Source organism: Carcharodon carcharias, chromosome 15 (assembly GCF_017639515.1).
Source record: "Carcharodon carcharias isolate sCarCar2 chromosome 15, sCarCar2.pri, whole genome shotgun sequence".
Lineage (NCBI taxonomy): Eukaryota > Metazoa > Chordata > Chondrichthyes > Lamniformes > Lamnidae > Carcharodon > Carcharodon carcharias.
Genome location: NC_054481.1, coordinates 130,558,829 through 130,571,812, shown reverse-complemented (window position 1 = coordinate 130,571,812; position 12,984 = coordinate 130,558,829). Strand labels below are relative to the sequence as shown.

The 12,984-nt window shown below is 46.0% G+C and overlaps 1 protein-coding gene across 1 annotated transcript in view; it reads left to right on the top strand.

Annotated features, from left to right (window-relative positions):
* Positions 1-12,984, top strand: part of cfap74 (cilia and flagella associated protein 74) — a 346,673-nt gene that overhangs the window by 168,347 nt on the left and 165,342 nt on the right. Inside the window, exons 30-31 of the mRNA XM_041207020.1 lie at positions 857-962; positions 5,163-5,282. Of these exons, the coding sequence (XP_041062954.1) occupies positions 857-962; positions 5,163-5,282 (226 nt within the window). The remainder of the gene's footprint in view (positions 1-856; positions 963-5,162; positions 5,283-12,984) is intronic.

Below are 12,984 nucleotides of genomic sequence, written 5' to 3'. Positions count from 1 at the left end.
ATCATCATAACTCTCTATAGTATAACTTATGAAGCAGCATGATTGCTATTATGTATGTAATAAAAAGCATTATTTTTCTTGGCCAATTGTAATCACATGATGTCCAAAAGTTTATCACCTTCTAGCATTTTTATTGGTCAGTAGTAATCAATGACCCTTTAAACAGCTGATGTCACTTTCTTGAACACTTTCTCCAGTAGCGAGACTGTGATCCAAACTGTTAGTGTTACTTCTAAACATTGAGATTTTTTTAAGCACTGTGATTAAATCATGGGATTAATAAAACTCAAAACTGTGTTCTGCCATTGATCTATGATAACAGTGGCTTTCGATCTCTGATAATCAAGTGGCCATAACATGGGATAAGATCAAAGTGACACAGTAACATCACCTGATATTGTTTGGGCTCTAAAAAAATCATCCTCTTAGGAAATATGTTATCAATGTCAGAGGAGGTACCAAAATTGAGAGGGGAGTGCAATATACCCACTTATTCTAAAATTGATACAGATATGTCATATAGACAGATGAACAATAAAATAGCTGGCAATATAAAAATATACTTTTTTAAAGTCATCTAATGAATTATAAATCTTGTTACACAAACCTCTTAGCTTTACGCATTGATATTTGAATAATAGCTTGTTTAAGGGGGGATGTTATTTGTTGAAGGATAAACTGTGGGGTGGATTTATAATTTAGATGTAAAACTCAGGCAGTTCCTACAACAGGTGCCTGATCTAAAATGCTGAATTTTTGCCTGAAAATCTATCCCATTGTTTTTAGTAATTTTGTGTTTTGAAGTCATGTTGAGGCCTACTGTAGCAATAACTATTAATATTTTATATATTTGTAGCATCTACAACACCCTATACCTGCAGGTTAATTGCCCTACAGTTGCCCCACCAATGGTACTCATTTCTGGTAACATACAGAATATGGTGGACTTTGGAGCGATTGCAGTAGGTGAGAAGAAGTGCCTAACTAACTGATTATACTTTTGGTTCAATTACAGAATTCATGACAGATTTAATTGAGAATACAAAAAATGTTTCTTGAATCCCTGATAACTTAGTTAGTAAATAAATGGCACCTGTGGAACTGGGCCACATCATCCATGAAGATTCCAGGTTCTTGATTTGACCTTCACTATGCTGTTGGCCAATATACAATTTCAGAATTGTTATGACACAGAAGAAAGCCAATTGGCCCATTGTGTCTGCACCTGCTCTCCAAATGAGCAAATATCCTAGTGCCATACCCCTACCTTCTCCGCATAACCCTGCACATTCTTCCTTTACATATCCAATTCCTTTTTGAATGCCTCGATTGAACCTGCCTCCACCACACTCTCAGGCAATGCATTCCAGACCTTAACCATTTGCTGCATGAAAAGGTTTTCCTCATGTCACTTTTGCTTCTTTTGCCAATTACTTTAAATCTGTGTCCTCCTGTTCTTGATCCTTTCACAAGTGGGAACATTTTCTCCCTATCTACTCTGTCCAGACCCCTCATGATTTTAAACACCTCTGTCAATCTCCTCTCAGATTTCTCTTCTCCAAAGGAAACAGTCCCAATTTCTTCAATCTGTCTTCAGAACTGAAGTGCCTCATCCCTGGAACCATTCTCATTAGTCTTTCCTACACTCTTTCCAATGTCTTCACATATTTCCTAAAGTGCGCCGACCAGAATTGGATGCAATACTCCAGCTGAGGCCAAACTAGTGTCCTATTCAAGTTCAACATAACCTCCACGTTCTTGGACTCTATGTCCCTATGAATAAAGCCAAGGATATTGTATGCTTTATTAACTGCTCTCTCAACCTGTCCTGCCACCTTCAGTGATTTATGCTCTTATACACCCAGGTCCCTCTGCTCCTGTACCCCCTTTAGAGTTGTACCCTTTATTTTACATTGCCTCTCCATGTTCTTCCTATCAAATTGAATCACTTCACATTGAACTTCATCTGCCACTTGTCTGCCTATTCCACCAACATGTCAATATCCTTTTGTAGTTATACACCATCTTTCTCACAGTTCACAATGCTTCCAAGTTTCATATCCTCAAATTTTGAAATTGTGCTCTGTACACCAAGGTCTAGGTCATAATACATATCAGTAGGAGCAAAGGTCCCAACACTAATCCTTTGGGAGCTCCACTACAAACCTTCCTCCAGCCTGAAAAACATCCATTAACCACTACACTCTGTTTCTTGTCACTCAGCCAATTATGTACCCATGTTGCTACTGAAGCTTTTAATCTCAGCCAGAATGGCAGTAAAAGTGCTGCAATGACTGTCATGCCTCAGGCTAAGAAAGGGAAAAATCAGCTAACGTTCCAGCTTCTGATGGTTGCATGGTGACTTATGCTGGAAAATGTACACGTGTGGATTTCCAGTCAGAATATATTAGGTCTCAACTCTGATGTCCCCATGAGTGAATAACCATGAAAAGTGGCTGAGATACAGAGGTTGGCCAACATCCACCAGATTTTACTCCAGCTTCAGCTAGCATCTTCAGGGTTGGAGAAAAATTCAAAACATAGAATACTTGTAAAAGAACGTTTCTTGAACACACACGTGAAAATCTCACCATGGTTTTGAGTTTGACAGTCCCGTGTTGTGTACAGCTTCAGACTGTTTGCTATTGCATCTGTTATTTTCCTCCAGCCAAATGCTCCTTGCTCTTAGTCAGGCCTCTCTGACAAAAGTTTGGGTCAAATCCACCAGTCACTCTGTGGGAGTTGATTAAATTTCACAAGCCTTGATCAAACATTTGGTTAAATAATCCAATCTGTCTGAATGTTCTGATTCTCCTTCATGTTTTCCAAGTGCCTTAAGTGCTAAACCTGGTACATGCCTGATGTGGACGTTTTAGATAATAGGGCCGATTTTCCTTGCGGACATGTTAAGTGCTTTAAATTTAAGTCAATACAATTTACTTTCATACCATTATTGCAGGACAGAGAGTGCTCAAAAGAGTCGAGATTCAGAATATCTCTCAAAGCTCCCTGGATGTATCCTTTTCTATTATAGTTAGTACTTATTTCCTCCATGAGTTCCAAGAAGTCTCTTGAAGATATTGGATGGTCTTAGATGTAACGTGAGTTTATGCTGTTTATATTTACTTTTCCTCTTTCACCTCTTTGTGCTCTATGCAATTGTCCAAATGAAAGGTTATGTATTCCCTGATTTCTATCAATAATTTATACTGGGCAGTTTCTGGCAGGTGTGCCCCCCTGTCTTAACCTCTACACACAAATCAAATGGCTATCTTCCACTTACTGGCTTGGATTTTCAGTCCCAAGATGTGTGCACAGAATCAGGAGAATTCCCAGCTCAGTGCGCCTGCCTCGAGAGAAACCGTCCCAAACGGCCGGATTTTCATTCCGGGGCCGGATGTGCACTGAAGTTGGTCCTGCCACCCCTAGAAACAGTTCGGAGGCAGCCACAGGTGTTGCTGAGTTCCAAGGCAGGCTAGTTAAAAGGCCTGCCTTGGTGCTCTCGGATTCATCTTAGTTGGGCCCTCTAGCCCTTGCACCCCCTCCCCGCCACCCACTCACTCTCCACGCCCCATCCATGCCAAACCATGTCCCACACACCTCACCTTGGTATCTCATATCCTCTATGAAAACCTTTGCCCCTCTACCCAACTTCATACCCTCTGTACCAATTTATGCCCAGCTACCCTGTAAAACTCCAATGACTAGTAGGTTAAAAAAAAGTCTTGCCTTCTTCCACAGTGCTTTATTCTTACCAATATAAAAATCCACTCCCAGATCCCCACCTATTTCTGCTTTATATTCACCCTGTGATGTTCTTAACAAATTTACCTCTAATTACTCACTTAATCACTAGTTGACTCTTTAACTGTTTCCTATCCTAACATATCCAATCCACATGGCTCTTCATACCTTCCATGCCAACTTAATGCCAACTCATGTCAACCCATGAGCCCACCACCCTTTGTCCTTACACCATCTATGTCAACTTACCCAGTATCCAACATGGGCAGCCCTCAGGAGCCATGCTGAGATGAAAGAAAATAAAGTTCTAAGTATCTGTTACAGACTTCACTACATTAGAAATACTCACATTAATAAAAGCCCATTCAATACATTTAAATCCCTTCAAGTACTTAATACCTTATAAAAACATTTGTATTCATAGCCCTACATCAAAGACAGCTAATTCCCTAATAACCGTTTAGAGTTGTCAATCAAACTATGAACTTACAGCCTCCAACTGTGATAATGACAGGTTGTGGAAGCAGTCAAGCAGGTAAAATGCTATAATGATAGCCCTCAGGCTTATGTCAACAAACAACAATTGAAATTGCAAACACCAATCTTTTTCAACTCAGAGATACAGCAGGGTGTTTTTTTTTCAAAACTTAGTAGCAGGGGATTTAAATAACCTGACAGCTTGACAGTTCCACAAATCTTATCCACCTTTTATGCACATTCATGTCTACTATTAAAAATCATAAGTCGCACATTGTGGGAAATGGACCTTGTTCAAAAGAAACACTGAGTTCAAATAGCCCTGCTGGGTTTGGGTTTGCGTTTCCCCCATGCCTCTACACATCCACCCCTTTCTCTCCCTGCCGCCACACTCCCCGCTCCCCCCAACCCCCCCCCCCCCACCCCACCCCACCCCCCACCACCACTCCCCATCCCCAGTGTAAATAGGTTCTGTTGCAAATGGGGGCAGGACTTCAGGATCCAGGGTCCCAGTGCCATTTTGGATAAGTCATGGTGTCACCACAACTACATGAAAACCCTGGCCACTATTTCCCATAAAGATTCTCAAAGAATGCTCACCTTGTAGGAATCACAGGAACCTTGCAGCTTTAAAATGAGTTGCTAAATTTCATTCACAATTCAAGCAGCACATTAAGATGCAGTTTGGCCGAGTTTATTAATACAATAACATGCTGCACTGTGGGACAGTAGAATGTAGATTAATAAATCCAATAAGGGATGGTGCCAAGGTTGGCATTGTGCTTCTCCACACAAGAGAATGTCAAAGGATAGATCTTCTGGTGTGCTGTCATGGTCAGCATCAGAGGCATGAGGGTAGAGCATGCCTAAATTCCTTTCACTCGATAATATTGGTTTCCTGTGGTCTTATCCAAGTGAATCTTTGACTAACAATGTTACAGCTGAAATCATCTGTTCTGGATCCTGGTGGACCTTTTGAGCTGTTAAATTCTCTTCGATCCCTTCAACCAGGAGCAACTCACAATCTCATTTTTTCCTTCACACCAACAAAGAACAAAACGGTAACTCATCTTTGTTTTCTTCAAATAATTCATATTATATTAGGTAAAGTGCACAAAATCATAGAACTGCAATCTGTCTGTTTTATATTGGTTTTAATTATGACCTGGTAGAGCTAAAATCCTCAATCCAACATAATAACAGTAGGACATAAGACCATAAGACATAGGAACAGAAATTAGGCCATTCGGCCCATTGAGTCTGCTCCGCTATTCAATCATGGCTGATATGTTTCTCAACCCCATTCTCCCGCCTTCTCCTCGTAACCTTTGATCCCCTTACCAATCAAGAACCTATCTATCTCGGTCTTAAGTACACTCAATGACCTGGCCTCCACAACCTTCTGTGGCAATGAATTCCATAGATTCACCACTCTCTGGCTAAAGAAGTTTCTCCTCATCTCTGTTCTAAAAGGTCTTCCCTTTACTCTGAGGCTGTGCCCTCGGGTCCTTGTCTCTCCTACTATTGGAAACATCTTCCCCACGTCCACTCTATCCAGGCCTTTCAGTATTCTGTAAGTTTCAATCAGATCCCCCCTCATCCTTCTAAACGCCATCGAGTATAGACCCAGAGTCCTCAAACGTTCCTCAAATATTAAGCCTTTCATTCCTGGGGATCATTCTTGTGAACATCCTCTGGACCCCCTCCAGGGCCAGCACATCCTTCCTGAGATACGGGTCCCAAAATTGCTCACAATATTCTAAATGTGGTCTGACCAGAGCCTTATAAAGCCTCAGCAGCACATCCCTGCTTTTATATTCTAGTCCTCTCGAAATAAATGCCAACATTGCATTTGCCTTCCTAACTACCGACTCAACCTTAAGAGAATCCTGGACTAGGACTCAAGTCCCTTTGCACTCCAGATTTCTGAATTCTCTCCCCATTTAGAAAATAGTCTATGCCTCTATTCTTCCTACCAAAGTGCATGACCTCACACTTCCCCACGTTGTATTCCATCTGCCACTTCTTTGCCCATTCTCCTAACCTGTCCAAATCCTTCTGCAGCCTCCCCGCCTCCTCAATACTACCTGTCCCTCCACCTATCTTTATATCATCTGCAAACTTAGCCAGAATGCCCTCAGTTCCTTCATCCAGATCATTAATGTATAAAGTGAAACGTTGTGGTCCCAACACTGACCCTTGCGGAATTCCACTAGTCACCGGCCGCCATCCTGAGAAGGACCCCCTTATCCCCACTCTCTGCCTCCTGCCAGACAGCCAATCTTCTATCCATGCTAGTACCTTGCCTCTAACACCATGGGCTCTTATCTTACTGAGCAACCTCCTGTGTGGCACCTTGTCAAAGGCCTTCTGGAAGTCCAAGTAGATAACACCCATTGGCTCTCCTTTGTCTAACCTGCTCGTTACCTCCTCAAAGAATTCTAATAGATTTGTGAGGCGTGACCTCCCCTTGCTGAAACCATGCTGACTTTGCCCTATTTTACCATGCACCTCCAAGTATTCTGAAATCTCATCCTTAATAATGGACTCTAAAATCTTACCAACGATCGAGGTCAGGCTAATCGGCCTGTAATTTCCCGTCTTTTGCCTCACCCCCTTCTTAAACAGGGGGGTTACATTAGTGATTTTCTAGTCCTCTGGGACCCTCCCTGATTCCAGTGATTCCTGAAAGATCACCACTAACGCCTCCACTATCTCTTCAGCTATCTCCTTCAGAACTCTGGGATGTAATCCATCTGGTCCAGGTGATTTATCCACCTTCAGACCTTTCAGTTCTTCTAGCACCTTCCCCATGGTAATGGCCACCATACTCACCTCTGCCCCCCGACTCTCTTGAACTTTGGGGATGTTACTCGTGTCTTCCTCCGTGAAGACTGACGCAAAGTACCTATTCAGTTCCTCCACCATTTCTTTGTTCCCCATTATTACTTCTCCAGCGCCATTTTCCAGCGGCCCAATGTCCACTTTTTCCGCTCTCTTACCCTTTATATATCTAAAAAAAATTCTTACAATCTCCTTTTATATTACTGGCTAGTTTACCCTCTTATTTAATCTTCTCTCTCCTTATTTCTTTTTTAGTTGTCCTCTGTTGGTCTTTGTAGGCTTCCCAATCCCCTGGTCTCCCACTACTCTTCACCGCATTGTATGCTTTCTCTTTAGCTTTTATGCTGTCCCTGACTTCCCTTGTCAGCCATGGTTGCCTTGTCCTCCCTTTATTATGCTTCTTCTTCCTAGGGATGAATTTTTGCTGTATCTCCCAAATTACTCCCAGAAACTCCTGCCATTGCTGTTCCACTGTCTTTCCTGCTAGGCTCATCTCCCAGTCAATTCTGGCCAGCTCCTCCCTCATGCCTCTGTAGTTGCCTTTATTCAACTGTAATGCCATTACACCTGATTCCAGCTTTTTCCTCTCAAATTGCAGGGTAAATTCTATCATATTATGGTCACTTCCTCCTAAGGGTTCCTTCACCTTAAGCTCCCTTATCAAATCTGCCTCATTACACATCACTAAATCTAGAATTGCCTGTTCCCTAGTGGGCTCCACCACAAGCTGCTCCAAAAAGCCATCTCGTAGACATTCCACAAATTCCTTTCCTTGGGATCCATTACCAAAATGATTTTCCCAGTCTACCTGCATATTGAAATCCCTCATGATCACTGTAACCTTGCCTTTCTTACATGCCTTTTCTATCTCCTGGTGTATCTTGTGCTCCACATCCTGACTACTGTTCGGAGGCCTGTACATAACTCGCATTATGGTTTATCTACCTTTGCGGTTCCTCAACTCTACCCACACAGATTCTACATCATTTGACCCTACATCGTTTCTTGCTATTGATTTCATTTCATTTCTTACTAACAAAGCAACCCCACCCCCTCTGCCAACCTGCCTATCTTTTCGATAGGAGGTATATCCTTGGATATTTAGCTCCCAGTCCTGATCCCCTTGCAGCCATGTCTCCGTGATGCCCTCCACATCATACCTGCCAATTTCAATCTGCGCCACAAACTCATTTACCTTATTTCATATACTGTGTGCGTTCAGATACAACACCTTCAGTCCTGTATTTCCCGTCCCCTTTCTCATTGTCGTCCCTTTATCTGATGTGGTTGAAGTTAGATTCCTAGCCCTTTCCAAACACTCTGTCCTATTTTGTGTTCTGGAGACTTTAATAGCCTCTCCTAGGCTCTCCTTTCTTTTCAGTTTGTTCATAATTTTCCATGAAGTTGAATCCACCCGCGCCGCCCCCCCAACCCCCACACAGCCCGACACACTAACCTGCTGCTTTGTTTCCCATTAGTCATACTTCTTGGAGTTTTACCCTTCCCTTCCCCCCAACTTTCTAGTTTTAAGTCCTGTTGACTACCCTATTTACCCTTTTCGCTAGAGCATTGGTCCCAGATCGGTTCAGGTGGAGACCATCCCAACGGTACAGATCCCTCCTGTTCCAATACTGATGCCAGTGCCCCACGAAATGGAACCCCTCTTTCCCGCACCACTCCTTTAGCCACGTGTTTACTTCCCTTATTCTCTCGTCCCTTTGCCAATTTGCACATGGCTCGGGTAGTAATCCAGAGATTATAACCCTTGAGGACCTGTTCTTTAATTTAGTTCCAAGTTCCTGATAATCCCCAAACAGGTCCTCTTTCCTAGTCTTACCTATGTTATTTGTCCCGACGTGGACCACAACAACTGGATGCTCCCCCTTCCTGTCCAATATCCTTTCAAGCCGGTCAGAGATGTCCCTCACCCTGGCACTGGCAGGCAACAGGCGGGATTCTCGATCCTGCTTACAAAGGATGCTATCAATTCCCCTAATTATAGAATCCCCTACAACTACCACTTGTGTTTTTGCTTCCCCATCTTGAATGGCCTCCTGTGCCACGGTGCTGTGGTCAGCTGGCTCATCCTCCCTACAGCCCTGTTCCTCATCCACACAGGGAGCAAGTACCTCGTACCTGTGGGACCAGGTCAAGAGCTGAGGCTCCTCTGTTCCTGAACACAGGATCCCTCTACCAGCCTCACTTGCAGTCACACCTGCTGACCCTGACCACTGACCGGACTTGAGGTACTTAATCTACCGGATGTGACCGCCTCATGAAACAAAGCGTCCAGGTAACTCTCCCCCTCCCGAATGTGCTGCAGAGTCCGGAGCTCGGACTCCAGCTCATCAATTCTGAGCCGGAATTCCTCCAGCAACCAACACTTGCTGCAGATGAGGTCACTGCGGCTCGCAATGGGATCTGCCAGCTCCCACATCATACAGCTACAGCACATCACCTGCCCAGCCATCTCTACTTAGATATTTCATTTATTAATTAGCTTTGCAGTATTTTTTTCAAATTTGGTGCAGATTTCCTACTAACTAATCAGGTCACAGCTTTCCTGTGACATCACTATTTCACTTTTATCCTGTGTCTCCGCTCTCCTCGCACTCTTTTATCCTGTGTCTCCACTCTCCTCACGCTCTTTTATCCTGTGTCTCCGCTCTCCTCGCGCTCTTTTATCCTGTGTCTCTGCTCTCCTCGTGCTCTTTTATCCTGTGTCGCCGCTCTCCTCGCGCTCTTTTACCCTGTGTCTCCGCCGTTCTCCTCGCGCTCTTTTATCCTGTGTCTCCGCTCTCTTCACGCTCTTTTATCCTGTGTCTCCGCCGCTCTCCTCGTGCTCTTTTATTCTGTGTCTCCGCCACTCTCCTCGCGCTCTTTTATCTTCTGTCTCCGCTCTCCTTGCGCTCTTTTACCCTGTGTCTCCGCCACTCTCCTTAGGCTCTTTTACCCTGTGTCTCCGCTCTCCTCTCGCTCTTTTATCCTGTGTCTCCGCCGCTCGCCTCGCGTTCTTTTATCCTGTGTCTCCGCTCTCCTCGCGCTCTTTTATCCTGTGTCTCCGCCGCTCGCCTCGCGTTCTTTTATCCTGTGTCTCTGCTCTCATCGTGCTCTTTTATCCTGTGTCTCCACTCTCCTCGCGCCCTTTTATCCTGTGTCTCCGCCGCTCTCCTCGCACTCTTTTATCCTGTGTCTCCGCTCTCCTCGCGCTCTTTATCCTGTGTCTCCACTCTCCTCATGCTCTTTTATCTTGTGTCTCCGCTCTCCTCGTGCTCTTTTATCCTGTGTCTCCACCGCTCTCCTCGCGCTCTTTTATCCTGTGTCTCCGCCGCTCTCCTCGCACTCTTTTACGCTGTGTCTCCACCGCTCTCCTCGCGCTTTTTTATCCTGTGTCTCTACTGCTCTCCTCGAGCTCTTTTATCCTGTGTGTCCGCTCTCCTCCTTCTCTTTTATCCTGTGCCTCCGCCACTCTCCTCGCACTCTTTTATCCTGTATCTCCGCCGCTCTCCTCGCGCTCTTTTATCCTGTGTCTCCGCCGCTCGCCTCGCGTTCTTTTATCCTGTGTCTCTGCTCTCATCGTGCTCTTTTATCCTGTGTCTCCACTCTCCTCGCGCCCTTTTATCCTGTGTCTCCGCCGCTCTCCTCGCACTCTTTTATCCTGTGTCTCCGCTCTCCTCGCGCTCTTTATCCTGTGTCTCCACTCTCCTCATGCTCTTTTATCTTGTGTCTCCGCTCTCCTCGTGCTCTTTTATCCTGTGTCTCCACCGCTCTCCTCGCGCTCTTTTATCCTGTGTCTCCGCCGCTCTCCTCGCACTCTTTTACGCTGTGTCTCCACCGCTCTCCTCGCGCTTTTTTATCCTGTGTCTCTACTGCTCTCCTCGAGCTCTTTTATCCTGTGTGTCCGCTCTCCTCCTTCTCTTTTATCCTGTGCCTCCGCCACTCTCCTCGCACTCTTTTATCCTGTATCTCCGCCGCTCTCCTCGCGCTCTTTTATCCTGTGTCTCCGCCGCTCTCCTCGCGCTCTTATCTTATGTCTCCACCGCTCTCCTCACGCTCTTTTATCCTGTGTCTCTGCCACTCTCCTCGCAGTCTTTTATCCTGTATCTCCACCGCTCTCCTCGAGCTCTTTTATCCTGTGTCTCCGCTCTCCTAGCACTGTTTTATCCTGTGTCTCCGCTATCCTTGCGCTCTTTTATCCTGTGTCTCCGCCGCTCTCCTCGCGCTCTTTTATCCTGTGTCTCCGCCGCTCTCCTCACACTCTTTTATCCTGTGTGTCCGCTCTCCTCGCGCTCTTTTATCCTGTGTGTCCGCTCTCCAAGCGCTCTGTTATCCTGTGCCTCCGCCGCTCTCCTCGCACTGTTTTATCCTGTATCTCCACCGCTCTCCTCGCGCTCTTTTATCCTGTGTCTCCACCGCTCTCCTTGTGCTCTTTTATCCTGTGTCCCCACACTCCTCGCGCTCTTTTATCGTGTGTCCCCGCTATCCTCGCAATCTTTTATCATGTGTCTCTGCCGCTCTCCTCGCTTTTATCCTGTGTCTCCACTCTCCTCGTCCTCTTTTATCCTGTGTCTCCGATCTCCCTGCGCTCTTTTATCTTGTGTCTCCGTCGCTCTCCTCGTGCTCTTTTACGCTGTCTCCACCGCTCTCCTCGCGCTTTTTTATCCTGTGTCTCCACTGCTCTCCTCGAGCTCTTTATCCTGTGTGTCCGCTCTCCTCGTTCTCTTTTATCCTGTGCCTCCGCCACTCTCCTCGCGCTCTTTTATCCTGTGTCTCCGCCGCTCTCCTCGCACTCTTTTACGCTGTCTCCCCACCGCTCTCCTCGCGCTTTTTTATCCTGTGTCTCCACTGCTCTCCTCGAGCTCTTTTATCCTGTGTGTCCGCTCTCCTCGTTCTCTTTTATCCTGTGCCTCCGCCACTCTCCTCGCACTCTTTTATCCTGTATCTCCGCCGTTCTCCTCGCGCTCTTTTATCCTGTGTCTCCGCTCTCCTCGTGCTCTTTTATCTTGTGTCTCCGCTCTCCTCGCGCTCTTTTATCCTGTGTCTCCACCGCTCTCCTCGCGCTCTTTTATCCTGTGTCTCCGCCACTCTCCTCGCAGTCTTTTATCCTGTATCTCCACCGCTTTCCTCGAGCTCTTTTATCCTGTGTCTCCGCTCTCCTCGCACTGTTTTATCCTGTGTCTCCACTGCTCTCCTCGAGCTCTTTTATCCTGTGTGTCCGCTCTCCTCGTTCTCTTTTATCCTGCGCCTCCGCCACTCTCCTCGCACTGTTTTATCCTGTATCTCCGCCGCTCTCCTCGCGCTCTTTCATCCTGTGTCTCCGCCGCTCTCCTCACACTCTTTTATCCTGTGTGTCCGCTCTCCTCGCGCTCTTTTACCCTGTGTGTCTGCTCTTCAAGCGCTCTTTTATCCTGTCTCTCCGCCGCTCTCCTCGCACTGTTTTATCCTGTATCTCCACCGCTCTCCTCGCGCTCTTTTATCCTGTGTCTCCACCGCTCTCCTTGTGCTCTTTTATCCTGTGTCCCCACACTCCTCGCGCTCTTTTATCGTGTGTCCCCGCTATCCTCGCAATCTTTTATCATGTGTCTCTGCCGCTCTCCTCGCTTTTATCCTGTGTCTCCACTCTCCTCGTGCTCTTTTATCCTGTGTCTCCGATCTCCCTGCGCTCTTTTATCTTGTGTCTCCGCCGCTCTCCTCGTGCTCTTTTATCCTGTGTCTCCGCTCTCCTCGCGCTCTTTTATCCTGTGTCTCTGCTCTCCCCGCGCTCTTTTATCCTATGTCTCCGCTGCTCTCCTCACGCTCTGTTATCCTGTGTCTCCACTCTCCCCGTGCTCTTTTATCCTGTGTCTCCGCCGCTCTCCTCGCGCTCTTTAACCTGTGTCTCTGCCACTCTTCTTGGGCTCTTTTACCCTGTGTCTCCGT